This window comes from Apiotrichum porosum (genome assembly GCF_003942205.1).
Source record: "Apiotrichum porosum strain DSM 27194 chromosome Unknown scaffold_13, whole genome shotgun sequence".
In the NCBI taxonomy this organism is placed as follows: Eukaryota; Fungi; Basidiomycota; class Tremellomycetes; order Trichosporonales; family Trichosporonaceae; genus Apiotrichum; species Apiotrichum porosum.
The window spans coordinates 464315-491015 of record NW_021167120.1 but is presented as its reverse complement, the minus strand read 5'-3'; the positions used below and the strand labels follow the sequence as shown (position 1 = coordinate 491015).

At 60.0% G+C, this 26701-nt stretch overlaps 11 protein-coding genes across 11 annotated transcripts; 5 read left to right on the top strand and 6 right to left on the bottom strand.

Moving 5' to 3' along the window:
- Positions 1-60: 60 nt before the first annotated feature.
- On the top strand, positions 61-1453 carry EHS24_002601 (uncharacterized protein; the record flags this gene model as incomplete). Its single annotated transcript, XM_028618336.1, has 9 exons — positions 61-297; positions 339-607; positions 653-730; positions 770-826; positions 866-933; positions 974-1087; positions 1124-1164; positions 1203-1265; positions 1301-1453. The coding sequence occupies 9 exons, from the start codon at positions 61-63 to the stop codon at positions 1451-1453; spliced, it is 1080 nt and encodes a 359-aa protein (XP_028473292.1).
- Positions 1454-1608: 155 nt separating this feature from the next.
- EHS24_002600 (uncharacterized protein) lies at positions 1609-2005 on the bottom strand (the record flags this gene model as incomplete). The annotated part of the gene is made up of 2 exons (XM_028618335.1): positions 1609-1920; positions 1961-2005. The coding sequence occupies 2 exons, from the start codon at positions 2003-2005 to the stop codon at positions 1609-1611; spliced, it is 357 nt and encodes a 118-aa protein (XP_028473291.1).
- Positions 2006-2420: 415 nt separating this feature from the next.
- Positions 2421-4050, top strand: GCD7 (GCD complex subunit gcd7; the record flags this gene model as incomplete). Its single annotated transcript, XM_028618334.1, has 4 exons — positions 2421-2435; positions 2512-2567; positions 2621-2832; positions 2894-4050. The coding sequence occupies 4 exons, from the start codon at positions 2421-2423 to the stop codon at positions 4048-4050; spliced, it is 1440 nt and encodes a 479-aa protein (XP_028473290.1).
- A 105-nt stretch (positions 4051-4155) lies between these two features.
- On the bottom strand, positions 4156-7579 carry GUF1 (Translation factor guf1 mitochondrial; the record flags this gene model as incomplete). Its single annotated transcript, XM_028618333.1, has 2 exons — positions 4156-7443; positions 7487-7579. The coding sequence occupies 2 exons, from the start codon at positions 7577-7579 to the stop codon at positions 4156-4158; spliced, it is 3381 nt and encodes a 1126-aa protein (XP_028473289.1).
- Positions 7580-8132: 553 nt separating this feature from the next.
- On the top strand, positions 8133-9395 carry EHS24_002597 (uncharacterized protein; the record flags this gene model as incomplete). Its single annotated transcript, XM_028618332.1, has 2 exons — positions 8133-8255; positions 8421-9395. The coding sequence occupies 2 exons, from the start codon at positions 8133-8135 to the stop codon at positions 9393-9395; spliced, it is 1098 nt and encodes a 365-aa protein (XP_028473288.1).
- Positions 9396-9728: 333 nt separating this feature from the next.
- Positions 9729-12671, bottom strand: SEC1 (vacuolar sorting protein VPS33/slp1; the record flags this gene model as incomplete). The annotated part of the gene is made up of 6 exons (XM_028618331.1): positions 9729-11555; positions 11628-11761; positions 11863-11937; positions 11994-12140; positions 12291-12416; positions 12644-12671. The coding sequence occupies 6 exons, from the start codon at positions 12669-12671 to the stop codon at positions 9729-9731; spliced, it is 2337 nt and encodes a 778-aa protein (XP_028473287.1).
- Positions 12672-13095: 424 nt separating this feature from the next.
- EHS24_002595 (uncharacterized protein) lies at positions 13096-14769 on the bottom strand (the record flags this gene model as incomplete). The annotated part of the gene is made up of 8 exons (XM_028618330.1): positions 13096-13133; positions 13191-13790; positions 13835-14217; positions 14257-14330; positions 14373-14472; positions 14514-14557; positions 14613-14701; positions 14754-14769. The coding sequence occupies 8 exons, from the start codon at positions 14767-14769 to the stop codon at positions 13096-13098; spliced, it is 1344 nt and encodes a 447-aa protein (XP_028473286.1).
- Positions 14770-15404: 635 nt separating this feature from the next.
- Positions 15405-15990, top strand: RCF1 (Respiratory supercomplex factor 1, mitochondrial; the record flags this gene model as incomplete). The annotated part of the gene is made up of 3 exons (XM_028618329.1): positions 15405-15604; positions 15656-15753; positions 15818-15990. 3 exons carry the CDS (start codon positions 15405-15407, stop codon positions 15988-15990), a joined length of 471 nt encoding a protein of 156 aa, XP_028473285.1.
- Positions 15991-16252: 262 nt separating this feature from the next.
- MID1 (stretch-activated cation channel mid1) lies at positions 16253-18193 on the bottom strand (the record flags this gene model as incomplete). Its single annotated transcript, XM_028618328.1, has 3 exons — positions 16253-16860; positions 16904-17398; positions 17437-18193. The coding sequence occupies 3 exons, from the start codon at positions 18191-18193 to the stop codon at positions 16253-16255; spliced, it is 1860 nt and encodes a 619-aa protein (XP_028473284.1).
- A 677-nt stretch (positions 18194-18870) lies between these two features.
- EHS24_002592 (uncharacterized protein) lies at positions 18871-20618 on the top strand (the record flags this gene model as incomplete). Its single annotated transcript, XM_028618327.1, has 2 exons — positions 18871-19499; positions 19541-20618. 2 exons carry the CDS (start codon positions 18871-18873, stop codon positions 20616-20618), a joined length of 1707 nt encoding a protein of 568 aa, XP_028473283.1.
- Positions 20619-22103: 1485 nt separating this feature from the next.
- EHS24_002591 (uncharacterized protein) lies at positions 22104-25306 on the bottom strand (the record flags this gene model as incomplete). The annotated part of the gene is made up of 8 exons (XM_028618326.1): positions 22104-22283; positions 22325-23007; positions 23048-23189; positions 23228-24029; positions 24067-24442; positions 24483-24512; positions 24553-24724; positions 24779-25306. The coding sequence occupies 8 exons, from the start codon at positions 25304-25306 to the stop codon at positions 22104-22106; spliced, it is 2913 nt and encodes a 970-aa protein (XP_028473282.1).
- Positions 25307-26701: the final 1395 nt, after the last annotated feature.

Here is a 26701-nt window from a genome sequence, read left to right as displayed (position 1 = left end):
CAGATTGTTTGCCTTCTTGTCTCTTCCTCTCTTCCCCACTTCCCACCTCTACTCACAACAATGTCCCCTACCATTGTTGACCTCGACGTCTTCCTCGCCGACCCTTCTTCCCCGGCCGCCGCCGAAGAGGCCCGCAAGGCTGCCGAGTCTCTCATCCTCACCGGCGCGCTGGTGGTGAAGGACTCGCGAGCCGACGCGTCCGCCAACTCGCGCTTCCTTGACCTCATGGAGGACTACTTTGCGCTTCCTCACGAAGACCTAGAGAAAGACGAGCGCCCAGAGCTGGGTTACCAGGTCGTAAGCTGCGATCATCGCGCGGTCCCAGCTGACACACCTAGGGTGTCACTCTCGAGAACACTGAGAAGCCAAAGTGTGGCCGCGATGCCGAGTGCCAGCAGGTCATTGCCTCGCTCGACCCAGCCGAGCGTCCTCTGGATCTCTCGGGTGACCCCGCAGACCCCAAGTGCCGCTTCTTTCACCGCATGGCCGAGCGTCCCCCTTACGAGTCCAAGTTTCCTTACTCGACCGCCCCAAACGTCGTCCCCGACGAGTTCAAGGACGTCTGGACTGACAAGCTCACCGAGTGGGGATCGATGATGAAGCAGTCGTGCGTTCAACTTGGTTTCAGTTGAAGCTTCTATTGACGCCACAGTGTCGAAGGTGTCGCTCGCATGGTCGCTGTCGGTCTCGGCGAAGACGAGAACAAGTTTGTTGAGGCTGGTCGCTATGGGTGGGTGCATCTCTAGTTCCCTTGTCGCTAACCCACCAGCGCTCACCTACTTGCTCCCACCGCCACTGACCTCGTCAAGTACGGCGAGCTCAACACGTAAGCGGTGTCGGGTTCCTTGCGTTGCTCACCCTCCAGCATCTACGCCGGCTTCCACACTGACCTCAACTTCCTCACTATCCACGGCCAGTCGCGCTACCCCGGCCGTAAGACTTTCTCAGATGAAGGATCATGACTGATTGTTAGTTCACATCTGGGCCCGTAACTCTGGCAAGCGTATCGCCGCCAAGGTTCCCCCCGGATGCCTCCTTGTCCAGGCCGGCAAGCAGCTCGAATGGCTCACCGGTGGTCTTATCAAGGGTGAGGCTTGATGATCCGGGCGAGAGCTAATGGCAGCCGGCTTCCACGAGGTTGTGTGCACTGAGGCTACTCTTGCTGTAGGTATGAAGCGACGCACAGACAGCTCACGTGCCAGGCTGTTGAGCGCCGCAAAGACCAGCTCCCCGACCGCCCCAGCATCCGTATCTCGTCCACTTTCGTGAGCTTTCAGTACAGCTCGACAGCTGACCCCAGTTCTGGCACCTCACTCCCGACTTCCACCTCGCTCCCCTCCCCGAGCTCCGCAAGGAGGCCGAGGCCCGCTTCGGCGCTCAGAAGGACTACGGCGAGATGTCTGTTGGCGACCAGGTTCGCCAGGAGCTCGGCCTCATTGCCCTCATGTCGTAAAGAGGGTATCGTATTTGTACCAATGGCTTCAACGCCTCGGTTTCTGCCTATTATAGTGTTGTCAGTTTGGGTCTTGGGTGTACCATGTCTTAAGCTCTTTTGTGCCACGTATCACATGAATACAACTATAAAACAACCCCAGAGGCAATCCCTTTCTAGTGTCTGCTGCTCTCCATCTCTTCCAGCTGGGCGACGAGGTCGTCCATCGGGTCTGCGGGCTTTGGCGACCCTGGGGCCTCTACGCCACCCACACCGTTCTCGGCCCCACCTGCATGTGTGGGAGTGAGGACGCTTGCGGGATTGTATCCTGGAGCCAGTCTGTGCAGAGCGGCCTTTTCGCGCTGCTCCTCCTCGACCTCGCGTGCGTGAAGGATGGCGGCAAGTCGTGCGCGCCGCTCAGCAATGGCAATGTGTGGGGGCGGGGTGAGGCTGACGACGTGTTGTTCAAGCGTGAAGGGGTAAACGAACTGGAAACGGGTAAGAATCTGTTACAGTTCCTCTTCTCACATAAGCAGTGATGTCGTCAGGGAGGGGGTGGATGTCGGTGGGCATCTCGACCTGGGGTCAGCTTGTGGAAGCGAGAGGTTGAGCTCACTAGCGGGGGGAGCCAGAGGGACGGCGACTTGATGAGCGGCACTGTCGCCGCTGCTGCGTACTGCTGGGGCATGGGCCCTTATTGTCAACTTGGGAATCCGGTTGTGCAATCTTACCCAGTTGCTGTGCCGAGCTCATCGCGAGAGACAGATGGTAAAGAGTAAGGAGCCAAGAACACCACTGAACGCGCGCGATGACGCACACATCCGCATCCATTAATGCTTAGCCGGCAAATTATTAGCGGGATCAAAATACGTCAATTACATTTAGAAATATGCCACGTGACTTGGGCGACTCGATCGATCAGACTTGTGCGCGACAAAAGGAGATCACTTGGACATTTACAGAAGTAGGTTGCAATCAATCAAACAACATGGCCGCAGACCTTGTGAGTAGAGACTGCCAGTAACGGCGTTTACTACCGCGATCTCCACCATATAGCAGCCCCCATACTCACTCTGCAGAAACCCGACCCCAACGCCCGTCTGGTCGACGCCCTCGTCGTCCGTCTTCGTCGACGGTAAGTCGCACACGTTCCCAACATGACAACTAGCACTGACCTCTGCGTCACAGTCAAATTGTCGGCTCGCGAAACGTCGCGCTTGCTACTGCCGCTCTGGTGCAGAATGTGGTCCGCAGCGCCAAGTTTGCGACCATTGACGAGCTCCTGGCCATGATCCGTGCCATCGGACGCAGGCTCGTGGATGCCAACCCAAAGGGCGAGTACCAAGCTGTGTGGGTGAGGAGCAGAGCTCTCGAGTCAGCCTCTCCCTCTCGTTTGGAGAGTGCGAAACCTTTGCTTGATGGCTCCCACGTGCCTTGAACATTGCTGACCTTGCATTCCAGAGCTCGCCGCTGGCAACATTGTGCGCCGCATCATCCGTCTCATTCGCGAGGAGTACCGCGCCGCCGCCGCCGCGCACATGTCCCAACCCCCCAGTGTCCCCGGCACGCCTGGAATCTCGACTCCTCCCGGCGGCAGCTACTTCACCGGCCCCGGCAGCGGCCCCGGTTCGGCGAGCGCCAGCATGCCCAGCACGCCCATTGCGCGCCAGGCGTCGCTGTCCAACTTCGTGGCCATGCGCCACTCGCGCGTGCAGGGCGAGAGGAGCGGCAACGTCTCGGTGGTCCCAGCCCAGGGGGGTACGCCTGGTACTGCTTCTTCCACGGGTGGTAGTGGCCTGGACGGCCGTGCTTCCAACGGTCTCGACTTTTCGGCTTCGACAAACGCCCTGTTCGCTCCTCCGCGCGTGGTGACTCTGATGGCTGCCGACCAGGAGGCTGCGTCGGCGGCCGAGTTTGCGCGTACGGCAGGCAAGCTCAAGCCCGTCCTGATCCAGGCTATTGACGAGGTGGTCAACGAGCTCGAGACGACACACGAGGACGTGGCCCGTGGCGCAAAAGAGCACATTCACAGCTCCGAGGTCATCCTCACGCTGGGCCACAGCCGCACTGTCGAGGCATTCCTCAAGGCAGCCTTTAGGGACCGCAAGTTCACCGTCATCGTCCTCGAGAGTGCCCCTTCGTACTTGGGCCAGCACATGGCCGCCAACCTCGCCCACCACGGCATCCCTACCCTCCTCGTCCCGGACAGCAGCTTGCACGCCGTCATGCCCCGTGTGACAAAGGTCCTCTTTGGCGCGCACAGCGTGTCGGCCAACGGCGGCCTGTTCGCCCTCGCCGGCTCGCTCGCGTGCGCTTTGGCCGCTCGTACTCACGCAAAGCCCGTTGTGGTCACGACCGGACAGTTCAAGTTCGCCCCCGTGTGGAACTTGTACCACGAGTTTGACGCGCTCGACTTCCAGGGCCCCGGCCCCGTCATTGGCTACGACCACGACGGCGGTGGCGGTGGCTATGAGGGTGTCGAGGTCACTGACCCCCACTACGACTACATTCGCCCCGAGCTCATCAACCTGTACGCCACAAACGTCGGAGACCACCCTCCGTCGTACATTTACCGCATCATCAAGGAGGCATACGACGACGAGGACATTGAGCTGTGATCGGCTGTGTTTCCATTTCGTTCCGTTGATGTTCACCTCTGTCCTCTCCAGACCAGTATATGTATGCAGGGTATATATCTATGCGAGATATTCTAGACCACGTCTTCAATGATGCTGTTCTCCAAGACCCAGCACGTCGCGCACTTTGCGGATCCGATTACTCTCCTCCCAAAACACCCATCCTTCCGGGTTTCCAGGGCCAAACTTGCGCTCCATGTCGATAAACGCCTTGGCCACCGCCTCGGGATCGCCGTTGGTGACACGGGACCAGCCAAGGAGGGTGCGGAACACCCACTGGTGGTGCGGGGCACGCGGGACGACCTTGTGTCCCTCGGGCGGGGACACGGACATGAACGCCGGCCACAAGTCATGGAGTGACTCGAGTGTCCAGAGCGTCGACCACCGAGGGTCCTTGACGGCCAGCTCTGCGCCGTCCTCCCGAAGAGACCACGGGTTGTCGACTGTGGCGAAATTGTTTGAATAGTCGGTGAGCGGGGGGAAAGCGTCGGCCGCGGCACCCGATGGCACCGATGGAATCACACCGTAGCGCGCAAACCCGTGGAACAAGTTGAGATAGTCCTGAACCGCCAGGTTCATTTCCGACGAGACAACCATCTGGAGGACCTCAAGACTGCCAGTGAGGTCTCCACGAGCGGCAAGGGCGTGCGCGACAATTGTGTAGGTGTACCGGTCGGGGTGAACAGAGGCGACCAAGTCGAACAGGGCAGGCGGCAGCGCCGTCTCGGGCACATTCATCTCGTCCAGCGACACGTTCCACTTGAGTGCGTCCCAGAGCATCACGAGGATGTCCATTCGGTTCTCCTTGGCCGCCATGGAGAGGACACAGTTGATGAGGACGATGGCATCGCTCTCTTGGACGACTTGAAGCCCAGTCTGGAGATGCGGCAGCATCTCGTCCAGCTCCTTTCCACGGCCCTTGCCGACCATAATAAGACGGGCAAGATGCGCATAGCTGTCGGTCGGGATTCCATCAGCGTGACGGCGTTCCCACCAGGCCTCGAAAGAAGCATAGTCGCACGTAATAGCAGACAGGTAGAGAATGTGGTTGACCGACATTGTGTACAGCTGACGCTCCTTGGTGCCTTCTGGAACAGAGGCCCAGAGGCTGTTGAAGTGGCGCTGAGCACGGCGGAGGTCGATGACGGACGGCTGACGCCTCTTACGCGCCTGGGACACAAGGAGGGGAAGCTCCAGACCCAGCTTGCCTTGCGGTCCCACCAAGTCGCCACGAGCGTGGTAGATGGTGTCCAGGCGGTCCTGTGCGGGTTTCCTCGCGCGACCTGCACGGCGGTCAAGAGTGTGTACCGCGAGAGCAGTGTTGCGCAGCTCTCCCGAGGTAAACATCGGCGAAGATGACGAGAGGTAGAGCTGGGTAAAGTCGGAGAAGATCTCACTCGAGTCCCAGCCGTCGGGTTTAAAAGTCTGAGACTGGAGATTGGACATCATGGACGAGCGCTGTCCTGAGGTGAGCGAGGGACGTGCAAGAGGTGGGGGAGGCGTGTTGAGGTCAAACGACCGGGGAAAGTATTTGAGTAGCCAGTCGTCGTGTTCTTGCGGCTTGTTCGAACCACTGGGAGGAAGAGGGATCGCGGCGTCCATCCCGTGCTGACCTTCGGCCGAGCGGCGGGCACAAGTGGCAAAACCCCTCGGACGCGAGGAGAGGACCTCGTAAAAGGCCGTCTGGGGCACGCTGATGTTGCCTGCCAGACTCTTGAGACGCTTCTTACCCTCCTTTTGCTTGTTCAGGTGCTTCATCTTGCGCTCATAGTGTCCACCATAGAGACCCGCGGTGACGTCCTTGCGCATGGCGGAGAGTGTCTCACGAGCAACAACCCTTGCTCCAACGGCCGCCTGGATGGCGAGCTCGAAGAGCTGGCGCGGAAGCACGTCCCTGAGCTTCTTGACCCATGCCTTGCCAATAGTCTGTGCAGCGTTGCGGTGCACAATCATTGACAGGGCGTCGACGGGCTTGCCGTTCAGGAGCATGTTGAGCTTGACAAGCTTGGACTCTTCGTAGCCGGCCTCTTCATAGTCAAACGAGGCGAAACCGGACGAGGCGCTCTTGAGCTCGGAGAAGAAGTCGGTGACAATCTCGGCAAGAGGAAGAGAGTATTTCAAGATCGCACGCTCAGAGCCCTCCATGTACTTGTACTCTTGTTGGACACCGCGGTAACGCGCGCAAAGGTCCATCATGTCGCCCAAGTAGTCGTTGGGCACGAAGATTGTCGCATTCACCATTGGCTCCTCGACACGGGTGACGCGTGTCCTCGTGTCGGTCGTGTCAGGAAACTCGGCAGGGTTCGAGATGAACACTTCCCTTCCGTCGTGGTAGACCACCTTGTACGGGACAGTCGGGGCAGTGACAATCACCTGTGACTGGTACTCGTCCTCGAGACGCTGGCGGAAAACGTCCATATGGAGGGTTCCCAGGAATCCCAGACGGAACCCTTGGCCCAAAGCGGCGGAGGTCTCGCGTTCAACTGACACACTGCGGTCGTTGAGTGTCAAGCGGTTGAGCGACTCCTCCAGCTGCACAAACTCGGACCCATCCAGGGGGAACACACCCGCATAGACCATGGCCTTCATGGGCTGGAAACCGGGAAGAGGCTCAACGGTATCGTTGGCCAGGCAGACGGTGTCGCCAATGAACGCTTCGTCCGAGTTCTTCATGTTGCAGACGACGTAGCCGACCTGGCCTTCGTTGAGCGAGTCGACAACCACCTCCTCCGGGTTGTACACGCCAACGTCGAGAATATCGTATTTTTTACCGGCTTGGATGAAACGGACCTTGTCGCCCTTCTTGATCGATCCCGAGACGATACGAACGAGCGAGACAACACCACGGAACCGGTCGTAAAAGGTGTCAAAGACCAGAGCTCGGAGCTTGTTGTCGCCTTGCCAGTTGGGTGGGGGCAGGCTGTCAATCACACGGTGCAACACATTGTCAACACCCAGACCACTCTTGGCCGAGATGCGCATGTGGTCCTCGACGGGGATACCCAGCGACCCGGCAATCTCGTTGGACGTCTCCTCGGGGTAGGCGTGCGCGAGGTCGACCTTGTTGATGACGGCGAGCATCTTTAGATCGGCTTCGAGCGCGACGTGGAACACGCTCAGTGTTTGCGCCTGAATACCCTGCGTGCAGTCGACTAGCAAAAGAGCACCTTCGCACGCTCCCAGTGAACGCGACACTTCGTAGCTGAAATCAACGTGACCAGGCGTGTCGATGAGGTTGACGAGATAGTCCTTGCCGTCAGTGTGCTTGAGGATGATGGAGACGGTCTGTGCCTTGACGGTGATACCGCGCTCGCGCTCGACTTTGAGCTTGTCCAAGAACTGAGGCGACGACTCTGGCGGCAGGGTGTTGGTCATCTGTGCGCGCGGGTCAGCACAATTCCAGTGACAACGAACCCACCTGAAGCAGACGGTCCGCGAGCGTCGATTTGCCGTGGTCAATATGGGCGATAATGGACAGGTTCCTAATACGCTCGGGAGGGAACTGGTCCATGTCTATCTTTCTCCTCTTGCGTTCTGGGACCTCGTTGAGGATGCGAGCAGACGAGGAAAAGCCGCGGACGGGGCCGAGATGAGGCAAGGCGGAAACAGCCGATGAGGAGGAGGCGACAGTAGAACGGGACGAGGGGCCGGAGCGGGCTGCAGAGAGGGATAACCGCTGCAGTGATGCGGATAGCACCCTGTGCTGTGGCAGTGGGAGCCTGGAAAGGGCCCGGACCTGCCTCATGGTGTTAATGTTGGTGGGTGGAGTGGACAATACAGAGTACAGAGTGGTAGGACAACCTCTCTCTGCTCTGAAATCGCAGGTCTCAGAACACGGAGTTTCTCAATCTCCGCGTTGTAATCACTTCCAGGCACATTAATCCCCACCTATTCAATTGTAATTCCCATTACAAAAGCGCTTGACGGACAAAATGCTTGCGTCATTTGTTGCGAGCACGCAACTTCCAGATATTCGGAGGCGGCACTCTACGCGGCGTCTGGCTGGGTGCTGTTCTCTTGTCAGCGACAACGTCTGCTTGCTCCTTCATCATCATCATCCCCCCATGTCGGTGCTCAGGTCAGCTCTCCGCCCCCTCGCCAGGACCATTGCCACTCGCGCATACGCCACCGAGGCGCGCTCGCGCGTCGTCGACGGCTTTGTCGGCGCGGTCGGCAACACTCCCCTTGTTAGTAGCCGGAAACGCAACAAAAGTCGTAGCCTGGCGGGGGTCCCGTGGAGAGAAAGTCAAAGAACAAGACGGCCTGTTTGCGTTTTGCTTTTTCTTCTCTCCTTTTACGTGACCTCCAGAGACACGATGAAGCATCCATTGTGATTAACGCGATACCCACAGATCCGCCTGAACAAGGTGTCTGAGGAGACTGGCGCCAACATTCTCGCCAAGGCCGAGTTCATGTCGCCCGGCGGTTCGATCAAGGACCGTGCGGCGCTCTACCTCGTCAAGGACGCCGAGGAGCGTGGCCAGCTGCGTGCCGGCGGAACCGTCGTCGAGGGCACTGCGGGCAACACTGGTATTGGTCTCGCGCACGTCTGCCGTGCCCGTGGCTACAAGTGTGTCATTTACATGCCCGACACTCAGTCGCAGGAGAAGATCGACCTTCTCCGCATGCTCGGCGCCGACGTCCGTCCCGTCCCTGCTGTTGCGTTTGACAACGAGATGAACTACAACCACCAGGCCCGCCGTTACGCCGAGTCGCTCGACAACGCCGTCTGGACCAACCAGTTTGACAACACTGCCAACCGTAACGCGCACATTGTCTCGACCGGCCCCGAGATCTGGGAGCAGACCGGCGGCAAGCTCGACGCGTTCGTCTGTGCCACCGGTACCGGCGGCACCCTCGCCGGCATCACCCGCTACCTCGTCGAGAAGTCCGAGGGCCGCGTCGAGTCGTACCTCGCCGACCCCCCCGGATCGGTGCTGTACAACCTCGTCGAGAACGGCAAGCTCGCCCGTGAGGGCAACGGCTCCATCACCGAGGGTATCGGACAGGGCCGCGTCACCGAGAACCTCAAGCCCGACCTTGAGCTCCTCTCGGGCGCCGTCTACGTTCCCGACGCCGAGTCGATCAAGATGATCTACCGCCTCCTCGACGAGGAGGGTCTTTACGTTGGCGCCTCATCCGCCCTCAACGTCTGGGCTGCCACCGAGGTCGCCAGGAAGAAGGGCAAGGGCTCCACCGTCGTCACTGTCATCGCCGATGGTGCTTACCGCTACCAGGCGCGTCTCTTCTCGCGTGTGTGGCTCGAGTCGAAGAACCTCATCCAGTACATCCCCGAGCACCTCCAGAAGTACATTGTCCTTCCTTAAAAAAAAAACGAAATCTCCGGAGGATAATAAACTTTAGGATCCGTTCTCTTAGTCACCGCAAGAACTCTCCATTGTCAACCAGAAAAAGGGAGAGGAAGTAGCAAGCAGGCTCCCCACGTACAGGGGGGGTGAGAGGTCTGTGCAGCAGTGGTATCAACATGCATTGTTTATGACACAACTACTAGCAAAGAGTACGTGTGTGTGGTGGTGCAGCGTGCCAGCGCCCAGTTCAGGAAACAGCCAAAAGGAGGACGAGGGAGGAGGGGGGTCGTACGGTGGGTGGGGTGTATTATGCTAATTAAAAAGGAGGGGAAGTCGGGTTATGTGGTGTCTCTAGTCCTTGCCGCCCCACTTCATCTTGAACCGACCCTTGAACGAGTCCTTCTTGGAGGATCCCTGGCCCGAGATGGACATGTTCTCAAACTGCTTAAGGTTGACGACGTTGGGGTTGCTGTTGGTCTGCTGCTGCTTCGAGTTCTTGCTAGAGTTCTTGCCTGCAGGCTGCTGCATCTGCTGGCCCGGAGGAGGACCAAGAGGTGGTGGGCCGACAGGCGGCTCCCAATGGCGAATGTCGAGGATCCTCTGGTACGCCATCGGCTGGCCCGGGTTGCGGTTTGGCCTGCCCGGCGCCTGGGGGTGGAGAGGCGCCGCGTTCGGGGGGTTGCCGCCAATGCCGCCGCGGCCAAGTGACTTGAGGTCCTTGAGAAAGCTCTCCGGGGTGACAATGTGGGTAGAACCGATAAAGATCTCCTTGCCAAGCTGCTTGCTGAGGACGTATGCCTGGCGAATCTCCGAGTGTGTCACGCCACCAGCAACAAAGATGATGTAGCGCTGCCTGTGCTGGCTGCGGTTGTCTGCACGTGCCGATGGCGCCTTTTGCCATGTCGGACGAGCAGAGCGGAGTGAGGTACCCGAGTTTTGCGCTTGAAGACCCGGGTGCTGAACGTAGCTTGAGGAACGGAGTGAACCGGATCCTGTCACGTCTGCTGGCACGTCACGCACAAAGGGGAACTGGTTCACGTCGAGGCGGTTGGCGTAGTGCTCCTCAGACATGATGCCCACCACTGGCTTGTACCGTGACAGCTCGTACTGGTCATCGCTGTTGACAAACTTCTGCTTGATGCGCGATCCACGGAACTTGCCGTCACCCTTGATGACCTTGACGCCGAGGTTGACGAGGTTGTTGATCATGTCCTGCTCGGTAATGGACAGGTTGGCGTGGCCGTACAGACGACGACGGTCCTCATCGGCGACACCGTCGCGGTAAATAATGTACAAGGCAATGATGCGCACCTTGTCGAGCGAGCTCATGTTCCGGTCATCGAGGAGGGGGACCATTTGCTCGACGACAGTCTTGGGCGTCTTGCCGTCGCCAGTGAAGCCAGTTCCACAGCATTGCTCGACGTTGGCGGTCAGGTTGAGGTGTTGCTTCTCAAAGATGGACATGCACTCTTGCGCCATGTCAATGTGGAGCGAAAACTGCTCGCGCTGGGTCTGGAACTGGGGCAAGTTGGCCAGCATGTCCTTGAGGTCGTTGACCTCGACGTTGGCCGCGTTACCGCGGAAGCCCGCGTGCTCTTGCGCAAACTTTCCAAAGTCGGTCATGAGGCGGTCGATAGCGTCCTTCATGTGCAAGTGGCGGACAGACACCCACACCTCGTCCTGCTCGGAAAGGATCGCCTCGCGCTCCTCCTTGACACCGACAGTGTTCTCAAACTTGTAGTGGTACTTTCTGCCGTCCTCAATCTTGAGCAAGTCGTTGACCATGGCCTGGTACCAGAACTCGTGCAGGAGTGGAGCGACGGGGTCCATGCTACGGTCCACGATAAAGAGCACCGCACGCGAGCGGTCCTGGTGGCCCGGCCAGTCGGGGTTGGAGGCCATGTAGGCATCCAGCTCGTTCTGCACCTGGACAGCAATCTTCTTGGACAGGTAGTCGCCCTGGACCTCGGGAGCGCGCTGGCCGCCAATGCCAGGCATGTTGCCCATGGCCGATCGCCAACGAAGCGAGTTGCCGCCGGCCTGCGCCGACTGGGAAGGTGCCGCCGCAGGTGCAGGCGACGGCGTCTGGAGCGACAGAGGACCGAGTGGGGCGTGGTGTGTGGGCTGGTAGTAGCGGATGTACGGGTTCTCGCCGAGCGTAGTGAGGACGTTGAGGATCTGCATTGTTCATCGTCAGTCTCAGTCTCCTTTCAACGCGCAGCAGCCGTCGTCCTTGCCCCTTTCACATACCGTGCGACCAGTGACGGTCATGTCATCGTGGAACGCCTCCAGAGCCAGGTCGCGCGCCACAGTACCGCCTGGAGTGCCGAACATGCTGTAAAAGGCCTGGGGGTGCTGCAGGCCGAACACGCGGTCCTCGAGTGCTGAGACGTCAGCTCCTGGTCCCCCCCCCCATACGACGACCCTAGCCCGACCGTGCCCCTCGACGGGTGCCCGTTCGACGCTGGAGCTCTCGGTCACTCACCCCAGAAGTTGCAGTACAGCTCGGTGAACGCCTTGAGCACACCAGAGGGACCAAGCGTGTCCGTGAGCCGCTGTGCTGGCCGGTCATCGATGCCTGTTGTCAGCTCGTCTTGCGTAACGTTGCGAGCTCACCATCGATGAAGTAGAGGTGTGCCGACTTGTACGTCTGGCGGCCCTGGAAGTCGGCAATGATACGCTCCACGTTCTGCGCTGTCGGAGTGAGAATGTAGAGACCGTCGACGGTCATGGGCTGGCGCGGGCTGTGCAGCGGCTCGACAGCTGAAGGAGGAGAGACACGGTATCAGGACGGGCTGTCTTCGGGAGTGGATGGCTGGTGGAGCCGACACGAGCAGCAGTGACCGCGACGCGAATGAGATCGCCTGCGCTCACCACCACTGGGTCGATCTCCATGCCAGACCTTGAACTCACAGGTCACGTTCATCTGCAGGAGCTCGGGGATGGTGTACACCTCATCGATGAGCTGCTGGCTGTAGTGGTCGGTGACGAGCGCCTTCCACGTCCCGGGAGGGATGGAGTTGATGGCGCTCGCAAAGCCTGCCTGTCAGCGACGGCATCGCAGCGATGGAGAGGGGGACATTGGATGCGCTGGTTGGGTCTGCATTCGCTGATGAGGTTGCAGCATGGCAGTATGACAAGATGCGGAGACGAGCACCGCCGCCGTCGGACGACCAGTGGCCGAGACGCCACGGCCGACCTGCCAGCTCGCGGGATGGCTAGAGCGACACCAGTGTTCACAGAGGCAACGTGCGATGGACACTTACGAGCGCGCAAGAGGTCCTTGAGGGGCATTTGAGGTGAATGGTGTTGGTGTTGAATCCAGTTGCAAAGTGCACAGATGGCGCGCGTCGACCCCCCCGGCCCGTTCGCTCGTTCACCGGCGTCATTGTGTCACGGCCATGGGCACACACGCCGCGGCACGGCCGGCCAGGCGGTGCCAGGGGCTCCCAACGTTGGTGCCGCTCCCCCCCTGGGTGGGCCCACTCCCAACGTCCATCGTCCCTGGTGGTTCTCCCCAGCCTGTGCTGCCACAGATGCGCACACAAGTCGACCGTGGTTACATGCATACTCCCCAGCCTTGGCCACCATAATCTCTCTCTCGCCCTTCCTGTCGTTGTGTTGTCTACATGAAACCTATTGACATTGTCCCGATGACGCATCTCGCCCACAACCCTCTCTCTATTCACAAAGGCTTGGTGTGGCACGCTAACGTCAACTATTGAAAGCGTGCGAGGCGCGCGGCACGAATCTCCTCTGTTTACAGTCAGCGCGCAGTCGCATTCGGATCAGTCGAGGCAGCTCGCAGCTCACCAGGCGTCAGGTCTTCCATGGGACCATCATAGTCGTCGTCAGAAACAATCTCCTCCTCTTCGGTCGCTTCTGGCGCAGGGGCAGCGATCACTGGGGCAGGCTCTGCAACAGGCGGTGTTGGTGTGGCGGTAGCAGCAGGGACAGGGAGCGGCTGCAGCGGCTTGAGCTCGGGCATGATAAAGTCGTCGGGAAGGTCGGCCATGCTGGCCTTGAGAGCAGCCTGGAGGGCCTCGTCCTCGTCGTCATAACTGCGCGAGTTGAACTGGAAATCGGTGGGCCCAGCGTACGCGTCGTGGCGGGCGGCGCTGAAGAGATGCTCGTCCTCGTCATCCTCACCTTCGCGCTCGAGGGGATAGTCGTCGTCGTCGTCCATCTGGGTCGAGTCAAGCATCATGCCAGTGCCGTCAAACACGTCCGCGGCAACAGGGCGAACGCGGGGGGTACGCGAGCGACTCGAGGGCTGGCTGCCGATCATGTCCTGCTCCTCGACATACTCGGACGAGAGGTCTTCCTGTCGCCGACGACGCCTGCCGGAACCCGCGGTCGCACCAAGGCCAGCCGCCTCGGCTGGCGTAGGGTCATCTGGGATGGTGTTGGACGCTGCAAGAGTTAGAACGTTGTGAACGGATGATGAACCAACTCACATCCTGGCTCGGCCCACTGCTCCCACTCGTTCACGGCAGCACCGGGACCTCCTGCACTAGAACGGCGGGTGGCCCCGCCGAGCTCAAGCGCCATGTCGTCGGCCGCAGCGGGAGGGAGGATAGCCACACCACCGTCCTCCCAGCCGGCCGCCTCGCCAGGGTCAATACCGGCAGTCTCTCCTGCACCTGTGCCGGCCTTGCGCACAGCAAAGACCGAGTATCCCTCAGCCTCGGCCTGCGTGATCACCATGTGGAGGTAGGTTGGCGAGATCCACTCGGGCGTTGGGAGGAACGAGTTAAGGTTGTACCACCGCGTGCGGGCGCCAAAGCGACGGAGGGTGAACCAGTGGCTAGCGAGGTTGAGGATGAATCCTGCCTGTTCTCTGGTGGGTGTTAGAATTGCAATGCCAAATAGTACCCACTCGGGCTTGTCCTGGAACGGCCTCATGGCCTCGCCTCGCCACCGCACGAGGGTGAGGTCCCACACCTGCAGCGCCTGCCCATTAGCTCTTACTCCAGTGATGGGTCTAAAACGCACAGTCTCGAGGACCGAAATGGAGAAGAAACCAGTGTCGTCATAGTTGTAGCTCTTGGTCGGCGGGGCGCGGTATGCGCTGGCCTGTTCGGCTTGGTCGAGTCTGTCGTCAGCTCACGTCAGAAGCCCGGGACGTCAACTCACTTGCGGGCAACGTCGGCAAGGTCAATCTCGGTATAGCACGGCTGCTGGAGGAGGTTGTTCAAGCAGTGTTGGGCACCTGGGCCATTAGTTATCGCTTACGCGGCACAGAGACAGGTTGTCCCTGTCGTCGGGAGTGGAACGGGACGCACACAGCTGGGACCCGGGCTCTTGCAGCTCGTGAAAGATGTCTGTGAACCAGTTCAGCAGTGTGTTGCAAACCAGGTGATATACAGTACGTACATGGTACGAGGTCCATGCTGTGAGTGATGGGGTGATGGGCGATGATAACAATGCAATGTTGAAAGAACGTGCTGGTTACTCGTGCACCTCGACGTCACCGTATCTGGGCTTGGCCTCCACCCGGCCATTTAGATCCCGCTGGCTGGTGTTTCGGCTCAAATGTCAACAAAACGGGGGGACGAGATGAGAGATCCAAGCTCGATAGCTCGATGATCGATGACGAGAGAGCTCTATGCATTAGAAGAAGACGGGAGAAGGGATTGTCCTTGCGTAAGCTCACGTTTATTCTCTTTACCATTGTGACAAGAGGACGACCGCGTTCTGACGGTGGTGCACTACGGGGCCTGGGCCGCGGAGCGGCTTGTCGGTCTGCCACAGCTGTGTGCAAGGAGGGAAGGTGACAAGGAGGACAATGAGCAAAGCCCTAACATTCTCGTCTGACTCCCTCGTGTACATCCACCACGCACGTTCTCGCCGTCGACGCAACGTCAGTGCTCGTCGTCGCTGCCGTAGTCCATCACCACGCCGCCGCTCATCTGAGTGATTTGCTCCCGCTCCGAGCGCCCACACGGTGCTTTCCGTCGCCGTTGCCCGATTCTCTCCATCTTCACTCCCTCCACCACAAGTCACACCCAACCCACACCCGTCACCATGACCTCACCCATGCCCGCCGACAACCCCGTGGAGCACAAGCCATACACCTACTGGCAGCACGGATGGGACAAGTGCAAGCAGCAGCCCTTTGTCCCAATAGGCGCGGCGGCCACGACCGTCGCGCTCCTCGGAGCCACTGCGTCGCTGCGTTCCGGTAACCGTCAGCGGTTCCAGACGTTCCTCCGTCTGCGTGTCGTGTGAGTTGCATAACCTTACCCATTCTGGAGCCCAACTGACACAACACCCAGCGCACAGGGTGTCACCGTCCTTGCCATGGTCGTTGGCGCGTACTTTCTCACAAACAAGGCCGAGGAGGCAAAGGAGGCTCGCCACCGTGCGCTTATTGGTAAGTCCACCACCAGCGTCCATCCGCCCCGGTCCGCCCCCAAGCTCCAGAGACTAACCTGCAGGCCTGCCACCCCCAGAACGCCCGGTCGTCGACGACAACGCGCACCTGTACCCGACGCGTAACAAGACCAAGGTGTCCGACTTTACCAGCCGCCTTCGCGACGCCGAAAAGCAGCAGGCGATCGACGACGCGGCTGCCACCAAGGACAAGATTGCCGCTGCCAAGAACGAGTAAACAAGCAAGAAGTGGGGGGAAAGAGCCGGAGAGAGCTCAGTGTACTCGTAATGTCGTTCCATTTCTTCAATGCATATATCATTCGGCCGCACGGGGTGGGATGGGATGGGATACGATGATGACCGATGACCCGTTTCCCATGTGCCCGGCGGCGACGAGCGTCGTCGGCCCTGACCGTGGCGTTCAAAAGGCGACTGTCATCGACCTGTGGTCTACATCTATATGGTGTGTGCTAATATTCATACAGTAAATAAAATGCCCTCTAGTTGTACCCGTTGCACCACCTGTTGCCCCAGATGTCCGTGGACGGCCACCCCGTGCTTGTAGTCCCGTCCGGGTCACTGTCTTCGCTGCCGATAAACGCATAGCTCTCGTTTGCGTTGAAGTGGCGGTGTGGACAGATAAAGCCCAAGTTGTAGTTTGGGCACGCGCGGTCCACGGCCGTGCACACCGAGATGCACGGCTGGAGCTCGACGTAGTCGTACTCGTACGCTGGCAAGGATGGGTTTCGCGGTTCGTCGACGGTGCGGTTGACCGTAAATGGCCCTTGGGGAGCTGGGGAGGCGCCCGTGTCGGAAAAGTTGGACGGGTTGGTCGGCGCGCACTGCGGTAGCATGATCCTGCAAAGCCAGTCGCGGTATGCGGTGTGGCAGTCGAGACAGGACGACACAAATGAATAATAGTCTCGCCCACAGACGAGACCGGTGGCCTGTATCGAGGTCTGGAACGAGTTTAAAAAGTTTGTCAGGTTGCCCATGAAGGCGTCAGGGATCTCGGTCACAGGCGAAGCGCTTAGCGGTGCGATGGGAGATGCGTAGCCGATACCGGGACACGTGTCGGTGGGGAGCACAAGAGGACACGGAAAGTCGTCTGTGGCGGTCAGTTGTGTTTTCCTGCTACAGCCTCAACTCACTGCTCTTGGTGACAAACCACGCTGGCGATGTGATTGTCTGTGTCTCGTCGTCGTACACCCAGAAAGTGTAATTCGTGTTTGCTTGCAGACCGTCGACGACAAAGTACGTCCTGAACCCTTCCACCCCGCCGATACGCAGCCACTTGGTCTCGGTGAGGAAAGCCGAGGCCTCGATGGTGTTGTCGAACGCGAGGGCTATGGCTGCAATCGAGTTGCCCAGGCCTTGGTCGATGGGTGACTTGTCGGTCGGGACAATCGCGACAGTCAAGTTGGGTGAGGTGCCAAAGTAGGACGTGTCGTTGTAGTCTCCTGCTGCCCAAATTGGGTCCCACTCTGGTCTTGACAAGGTGGCCGGGGGAAGAGTGTAGTTGGGATACGTCGGCTGGATCATTGGGTCCGCATACAGGAGCGGGGAGAAAATGAGAACCGAGTCGTTGGTCGAGTCTCCTAGTAAGGGCGACGAAGTTGCAAGGCCAGGGATAATGCCGGACTCGTCTGTGACGTTAGCTGCGTTTCCAATCAACCCAACTCACAGTCCTGCACAACGTTGAGGGTGATTATGGCGTTTCCACCATAGATGGACGAATTGTCTATTGAATAGTCACTGTCGATTCCCCTTCCTATCAAGAACGAAGGTTGCACTGGGTCACCAGTTTGTGTATCGCCCGTGTTGATGTTGAGCCCATATGTCCAGTTGGCAAACCCTTGGTCCCAGACCACCTCCCACGTAGTGCCAGATTTCAGGTTGTATCCTCCAGAGCTAGTACCACCACTGGACGAGTCTCTGGACGTGCGACCCATGGAATAGTCGTACGGCTTGGCAATGTCGACAAATACACTGGGGATCTCGCTGGTGTTGGACCCCAACTGCGCAATGTTGAGGGTCACTGCCACGCTGGTCAGGTTGGCCGGCCACTGCACCACGACGACGGGGTTTGTCTTGTTCAGATATGGCAGAGTGAGGTTCCCGTTGAGCGTTGTAATGTTCACTGTCGGTGCGCCTTCCCAGGCTGACTTGGTCGTGCTAGCCACAGACGAGGTCTTGGCGGCTGACGACGACGACGACGACGTCATTGTGCTGTTTGTCGCTGTTGACGTGGCCAACGAGGTGATGGTCGAGGACGCGGCAGACGCTGTCACTGTTGAGGACGAGTCCCCAAAGCTGGACGCGCTCGCTGTCGCTGCTGACGTAGCGTCTTGTGCGGCGACGAGCGGGAGGGCCAGCAGCAGCAGCAACAATGCCGCGACGAGCAGACCCCACTGCATGCGGAAGGGGGTGTTGGACGCCATGCGTCTTTTGTGTGGGCGAAAGGGTAGTAGTCGTGGGTCGTCCGAGGCCATTGGGGGTGCAGACCTAGGCCCAAGTCATGGCCAATGCTGAGTGAGAGGGGAGATTTGTGTGTTGCATGCAGTGCACATCGTGACCACTGGAGGCGCATGGATATGCACAGCCAGCGAGGGTGTGAGGCTGACACCTGACAAGACACGGAGATTGATGTGTGCATCTCCGTGTCAGCCTGACACTTGTTTGCCTGTGGTTGTACGGGGCACTCTCGGGGCACACCGTGGTGCATGTGTTGGCCCCGGGCCGCCGGGGGTGTGGGTTGGGTGTGTGGTGGGTTGGATCTGTCTGTTGTCTTGTTTCCTCGTCGGCAACCCATCATTTTCCCTCTGCTCGTCGCTCGCATCAACACAAACACATCCACCGGCACAGCACTCGCCCCAAGCAGCAGCCGCCCCCACCGCCTACCGGATCGCACAGTCCCACCACGCGCCCTCTGCCCAGCCGCAATCTCACGCCTGCATAGGGAGCCCACCACGACCTTGGCCTGTCCCACTGGCGCTGGTTCTCGTGCGATCCGCACCCCCATCCTGCCCCCTTCTCTCGCCCCGCACGTTCCACTCTCAGTCGCATCCTTCCCTCGTCCCAACAGCTTGAGCACTGGCCCCCGCGCCTCACCGCCGCCATGCCGCGCACACGGAAACAGCGCACGACCACGCTCTACCTGCCTCCGCCAGACCTCGAGTCGGCAGAGCGGGCAGCAGCATCAACAACACCCTCTCAACCACCTTCACTCGAGGTCCTCCTCATGGCACAGCAGATAGCTCATTCACGAGGCCATACGTTTGACATTGACTCGTTCCTCGCGCCCGAGCAGCGCGACGAGTACATTGCGCTGCTGGCAGAGGAAGGAGCCAGTGCCCACACGGCTCCCTCCGTCACTGAACCGACAGAGCCCGCCGAGCTGCCAGACGCCGACACGGCCGCCGAGGCCACCGACGACGAGTTTGACGAGCCCAACGGACGACCATCCAAGCGTCTGCGGATAGGACCGCATACCCCTCTCGCTCAGGTGTACTGGAAGCAACGAATGGATCGACTGGGGCTGGCAGGCCATGCCCGTCGAAGTGCAACTCCAGGAGGACCCAGTTCCGCCACGCCAAAGGTCAAGGCCGATCCCGATGAGCCTGGAACAGCAGCACCGTCTCCAGCACCCACTCCAGGAGGTACTCCTTCACGAAAGGACCACTCGGCACCTCCTCGGCCACTGACCGTCGCCGAGCGTGTCGACATCCAGGGCTCTGCCTCGTACTGGTGAGTTGAACGGGCACTCTTGTCAATTTCTAACTCTTTAGGAACCACCTCCTTATCCAGGCGCGAGCATCTCGTGGTCCACAATGGGACTACAACACCCAACTCTTGCAGTTTGACCGGGGTGCCCCCGAATACTACAGCCAGGGAATGTCACCACCCGCGACTCCACCTCCGCGCTCGCCCAAGAAGCTCCCAACCGAGGCAGCTGGGGCTGGCCCGTCGGGGTCTGTACCAGTACCTAGCCGTGAAGCTCCCAACGGTACACCAAATGGAGAGGCCAGCCCTGCTGGCAGCGCCAACGCAGCACTGCCGGGCGCCACTCCTGGTAGCGGTCGTCCGTCTTCCTCTGGCGGTCGGCCGCCTGGGACCAACCAGTTCTTCCCACAAGGCGCGTCACCCCTCGCCAACTCGCAGCAGCTGCAGATGAACCTCCGTCTTGCACAGGCCCAGCAGCAGGCCACCGCCCAGGCCCAGCAACAGCAGGCCCAGCAACAGGCCCAGCAGGCCGCCGCGCGCTCGGCAGCTGTTCAGCAACAGGCCCAGCAACACGCTCAGCAACAGGCCCAGCAGGCCCAGCAGGCCCAGCAGGCGCAACAGGCTCAGGCCCAGCAGGCGGCCCAGCTCGCCCAGCAGCAACGCCTCGCTCAGCAGCAGGCCGCGGTACAGGCTCAGCAGCAGGCCCAGCAAGCCCGAGAGCAGCAGGCCCAACAGCAGCAGGCCCAGCAACAGCAAGCCCAGCAGGCCCAGCAGCAGCAACAGTCCCAGCAGCAAACCTCGCAAGCGCAGGCTCAGGCCCAGGCGCAAGTCCAGGCCCAGGCGCTCGCCATCGGCCAGGCAAACGAGCACGGGTTCAACCTCAACCCGTCAATGCTGCACATGCAGTCCCCGACACACACGCACATGAGCGGCATCAACCCCATGGCCCTCATGGGCGGCGGCGGCGGCGGTGGTGGTGGTGGAGGAGGCGGCGGCGGGATGCCACAGGGCATGAACATGAGTCCCGGGGCCGCTGGCGCTGCGGGCGGAGGCCAGTTTGGCGGCGGGGCAGGCGCGGGACCGATGATTGGCGGCGGGCCGATGTTGGCCGGTGGGTGGGGTGAGGGGACGTTTACGTCGTGAGCCGGGAGGAGAAGAAAGAAGAAGAAACTAGTCGAGAGAAGAGCCAGGATCGGATGTGGGTGTGGGTGTGGGTGTGGGTGTTGTGGAAGCTCATGTTCATGGACCAAGTCAATTCCTCATGGGTCATTAGGTTGTTCGCGTGTATCGCATCATATGCACGCTTTGTGGATTGGAGGGGTTGCTGCCAGCGGCGGTGCGTTGTTGCAACAGACGGGTGCTGATAAAGGGTGGACATGATCGTTGGGCGCCAGTCACCGACACTGACAGGTTGTTGCCCCCGTGTGCCTTCCACTGGCCACTGGTCATTGTATGTATGCATTGTCTGCAGCTTTCCGCTCCCATGCATGGTATCCTGCTCCATGAGTGACCTTGGGGCAGTCTGCCGCCCCCGCCGCTAGCTGCGCGGCGCACTTGGAAGACCCACTGCGGCGCCAACAACAACAAAACGCCTCTTCTCTCCCCCTTTGTGCGTTTTCACTCTTCACCGCTGCGCCGATCAGTATATGACCGCACCCGTTCCCCCTCATTCATCAGCTGTCAAGGCTTCGGGAAGGTGTTTACTCACTCTCACGGAACTCCTCGCTTCAGCGCGCCCTTTGTACGCCTCTTGTCTCCTCTAGCACCAGTGTTCAAGCCCCACCAGAGTCTCATGACTTTGCCTGTTGGTTTAACTGTTCTTGGTGATCAGGCTGGTAATCCGATTGCGAAAGTAATCGGCGGATAGGCCGGAAACGGATCAATCTGGCCAGTCTGGCATTGGTGCTCCAAGAGAATTGGACGGGCGTAGGCGCGCAGAGCGAGCCGGGTAGTCACCAACTTTTTGCGGTTTGTCGCGTTCTTTTATTTATTTCTTCGTTTTTGTTTGGGGGTTGAGCGGTTGTGTCAGGCTACTTGACGATGTCAATGTCTGTCTGCTGTTTGTTTCACGGATTTATTCTTGGTCATTGGAGTCAGTTCAGTGTGACAGTGAACGCAAAAGTGACAGCCAGCAGTTGGCACACAAGTATTGTTTGTTTGTTTGTTTCGGTTGGTTAATGGTAAACAAAAAGTATGAAGGCCTGCCATCGAGCGTGCTCACTGACCACACACGTTGACGCAAATGATGCCAACAACAGGCAACGGCATAACAGTAGGAAAGACTTGACAGCCGTATATCAGTGTCCCGTGACACTTTCCGAGCATGAAGCGAACGATCACGAAACGGCTCCTGGGCAGCTGCAGACGATTGCATCGTTCGTCATGCTAAACACATTACGGGCTCTACGTTTCTCAATGGTACAATGGGGTCTCTGTGGGTGTGGGGGAACTCTGGTCGCTGTGGCAAAAGCGGTGGAGAAAGAGGAGGGGGCACGAGAATGAAATAAATAAATGGAAAAGAGAGAAATGGGACAATGAAATATGCACATTAAAAACGGGAGAAGGGGGCATGAGGTGGACGTGTACGTGGTCTTGGCGTGGCGTGACGTGAGGTCTTTTCTTACAGGATCAGACCGAAAGGGCGCCGTCGGAACGAGAAAAGCGCGAGGGGGCGGCGAGAACCATGGCGCTGACGAGGGCGGGGTACTGGAGGAGCTCGGCAAAGGCCGCTTCGTCCTCGGTGTCGAGGCTGTTCACATAGTCGCGAATGCAGGAAAGCAGGCGGCTCTTGGGGCCCAGGGAAGGCGCCTGTATTGTCAGTTACAACAACCTCGGAACATGCAACTCACGACCACCATTTTGCCCACACGGCGGATGAGCTCAGTCTTGCTGGGCTGGTTGAACTGGTGCCAGCCGGGTGGCTTGGCGAGGCTGAGCTTGTCGAGAAGGTGGTCACCACCGCGTGCGAGGTGGTCAAGAACCTTATTGGGCGGCATGGCAGCCAGCGTCGTGAGAGTGAGGTCGTCGAGAGACATGGCGTCGAAGAGAGCAGACGTCACGTCCTCGTCAATCTTGGGGAGCGGACGGTCGGCGCGGGACGAGGGCGAGGGTGCCAATGAACGCACACGCTGGTGAGGAGGCGTGTAGACGAGACGCTCAACACTGTCGTACCTAGCCTTGTCAACTGGCGTGGCCACGGATTCAGACTCGGAAGAGCTCTCGGCTGTGGACGAAGCTGTCCTCTCCATCTCTGGCAAGGCGGGTTCCGACTTGGACTCGTCATCGGGCTTGACGGTATGCTCTGGCTTGGCGGGGAGCACTTGTGCGGAGGGACCGTGCGAGTCGGGATGGCGCCTGTTCATGGGACCACTCTGGTTGGGGGCCTGACCACGTCCACGACCGCGACCACGGCCGTTCTTGACCTGAGCGTTGCCGATAACACGAGGAGGTGGGAAGAGGGGCTCGTGGTAGGACACGGAGAGAAGGCCGTTGCCAAGCGCGACACCGTTCATCTGGGCGAGAGCACGAGCGGCTGAATGAAGTCAGCGCGCCATTCTCGGATAAGCACGTACCTTCAGTAGGCTCGAGGAAGGAGACAAAGCCAAAGCCGCGCGACCTGCCATAGCCGTCGCGCATGATGCGAGCGTTGATAACGTGGCCGTACGGCGCAAAGACGCTGAGCAGGTACGGTCCAGCAATATCGGGGTCCAGGTTCTGGGAATCAGCAGGTGCCACACAGGGGGCAGACTCACCTTGACAATCAGGTTGCAGTAGTCGACCAGACCAGACGAGCTGCTAGAACCGGGGCCCATCTTGGGCGCCGGCTGGATCTGCTGGCCGGGGCCATGCTGGATGACTGTGCCGTCCTCCGACACGATCCCACCTGGCACCTCCTTCCAGCGCCTAGACGACTTGCTGTTGCGGCGGGGCTTGGACCCGAAGGGACCGCCGTTGTTGCCCCCATCGCCGGGCAAGCGCTCCGAGACAGCCCATGGAGGCGACACGGGGAGAGTCGCAGCACGGTTGTGCATGGCCCACGGAGCAGTGAAGCGCTGAACACCGGGCTGAGGCGGGGAGGGAGGTGGCACCATGTTGACGGTACCGCCCGTGGCGGGTAAGGTCTGACCAGAGCCAGGGGCGAAACTGCCTGGGTGAGGCACGTACGTCGCGTTTGCAAGCTGCTGGCTGGAGGTGGTTGCTGGCGAGCCCATCTGCGAAGGGGGACCGGTAGCCGCGTCGCCGTCGAGTGGGGTGCCGGCAGCCTGCTGAGGGACAGGGGTGGCCGAGGTAGGACCAGGCAGCGGCGATGGCGATTGAGCCTGGGCAGGCGGACGGTGAGGCAACTGATGCACCTGGCCAAAGTGGGGCCGAGGAGGAAGGCCTGCCGGGTGTTCGAAAGGCGTTCCAAGGGGAGGCATGCCATGACCCATCACAGGCGAGCCAAAGTGCGAGTTGAACGGGGCAGGCGACATGACGGGGGAACCAAGTGGCATAAGCGGCTGCTGGAACGGAAGTGGCGCCATGGTGATGTATGATGGGTCGCGGCGAATGTCACTGAGGGTTAGCCCTTACTACAGTCAAAGAAACTCACACTTGCCAGCCCATGAGGACCTGCGAGTTGGCAAAGCCAGCTTCAAACCTCTGGGCTTCGTCCTCGTACCAGAACTCGACCCTGGCCCTCCAGCGCATCTCGCTGGGGGGACCGGACGCGTCTGGCTGGCTGACTTCGAGGATGACGGAGACCTCACGGATTGAGCCCCATGGGCGAACACAGTCATAGACCTGGCCCTCGGTGGGGACACCCCCGCGCCCGGCAGGGTCAACAAACTTGACGGGACGAATAAGCCGAGGTGCAACAGGTGCAGGAGGAAGTGGGTGGCTGTTGGGCGGCGAGAACGGCGACACGAGCACATTGCGGTTGCCAACGAGGTATGGGTGGCGAACGAGAAGCGAGAGAGCCTTTTCGGCTTTCCTGTCAGCAGTCGAGTCTCGCAAAGCGCGGCTTACCATCGTACGCCGAGTTGAACTCCACACAGCCTTACACGTCAGTCAAGTGTCCGTTGAGGTGTGCTCTCACCATTCTTCGTCATCCACGTGTAATACGCGTCAGGCCAGAGACGCTCGACTGGCTGGACAGCGTCTGGAATGCCGACAGAACCAGTGGGGATGCCCTGGCGCTTCAAGACTTCAACAATGTCGTTGTCACGGATGTCGGTCGGGACATGGCTGAGGTACAAGACGGGGTGCACCTAAAGCTGTCAGCTGCCTGGCTGTCGTCGTCGTGGGTCTCCCCTGAAACGTACCAAGTATGGGTGCGGGCGAGGCAGGACCTGGCCGTTGGGGGTGACGGGCGGGGGAGGAGGAAGATGAGAAGGTGCGCCGGGGAAGAATCCCAAAGCAGTGGGTGGGCCGTTGAAGGCGTCCATGGTTGGGTGATGAGCGAACGGAGGACCAGGATGAGGAAAGGGAGGTGGAGGGAGGGGGAAGGCGTCACCCCAGGGGGTCTGAGCGAGGCCATGGCCCATGCCATGGTCGAGTGGGGCAAGCGGGGGTGGCTGCATGTTGCCACTGCTCATAGGGAAGGCCGAGGGGTGAGGGAAGGCAGAGCCGACGGGATAAGAGAAGGGACGAGGCTGCTGCTGATCGGCGGCGGTCATGATGTGGGGAGGAGGAGGAGGAGGGAGAGCAAGTGGAGGACCAGGCTGGTGCGCATTGATGGGGAAAAGGGGGTCGGTGGTCCACTCATCCGTCTCTGTCGAGCCCGTAGAGTGAGGAGGAGGGGCGGTGGGGAGCAAGGCAGGCAGATGAGCAACGCTCGTCGGTGCCGCCATGGTGGTCGAGGGCCAAGGAGGAAGGAGGTGTCACTGTCGTGTCAGCACAAGCCGGAACGTGTACGGAAGGGCAGGGGGAGGAGGATGGAGGGCACGCGCGACCGTCATGCAGCTGTCTGCTCCGAGCAAGAGAGGACGAGAAGGGGAACTCACCGGGCAGTAGTGACTCACACGCACAGTGCAGGTCGAGCTGGTTTTGGGTGGCCAGTGGCCAGAAAGTGGGGGAGTGGAGGTGGAGGCCTCGGGAGAGAGAGAGCCTGAGGGGGCCGTGGATGGGTGCAGTTTCAAGGACGACGATGGACGTGGGAGAGAGCGAGGAGGAGACGATGTGGAAGGAGGGAAGGTGTGAGAGAATGGCCAAAGGATGATGGAGGGAAGGGAGAACGAGAGTGTGTGTGTGGTGTAAGAAAAACACAGTCAACCGTTTCCTCGGTCTCTCCACCGCCAGCGGCTGCGGTGGGCGGCGGAACGGCGAGACGGGGGCGTGTGTGGATCGGCACACATGCAACAGATCACTGGCACACAACACCACAGGCCACAGGCCACACATGCAACACACATGCACACAGCTCCAGCCCCCTCCACGGCTCCTGGGACTGCGTCCACGAGTGCAAGGAAGACGATGGCCTGCTCGCCCAGGACGACGACGGCCAAAAGTATGTCATGACGGCTATGCCCGTACGCGAATGATAAGAACGCGTCTCCAAGGGTTTTGGCGAAACGGCACGCGTCGGCTGTCGCGGATGGCGGCACTGCTGCGCCAATCCCCCACCTCCTCGTTGTACTCCCTACGCGTGCGCTGGTGGCCAGCAGAGTGCACCCCACGCACATCTATAGCCCACCGGTGGGCGCTTGTTCGTCGTGTGGCCTGTGGGGGTCCGTGCGCAGACACACAAGGGGACGTTGTCTTGTCGTCCAGCTCATTGCACCAGGCCGGAAGCTTCACGATCTCTCTCCATTCTCCGCCTAATTCTCCGTGCAATATCCGCGATCTGGCTGGGACCAGAGAACTGCACTGAGGATATCTGATCACCGGATCACGGGATGACTGGAGCACAAGGCACTCAATCCACTGGCTACAATGCTACGACATGCAGAGGCAGGCCGTGGTGACTTGCTTCTCGCACAGTACAACAGGGATATTCGGCAAAGGCTGGCTAGCGAATGTTATACGCGGCTCTCAAGCGCCGCGCCTCGCCTCGTGCAAGCCAGGACCACCTCCACCTCACCACCCTCAGCCCCACTCGCACCCACGTGCACCCCTCCACGTCTCGCTTTCTGGTACACACCCTCTCACGAATACGTCTGCTCCGGGCCAGCGACAGTCTCGACAGCATGGTGCCCCTTGCTTTGGCGACTGCAAGGGCAGTGTTCTGCTCGCTGCTCTGCGCGGCT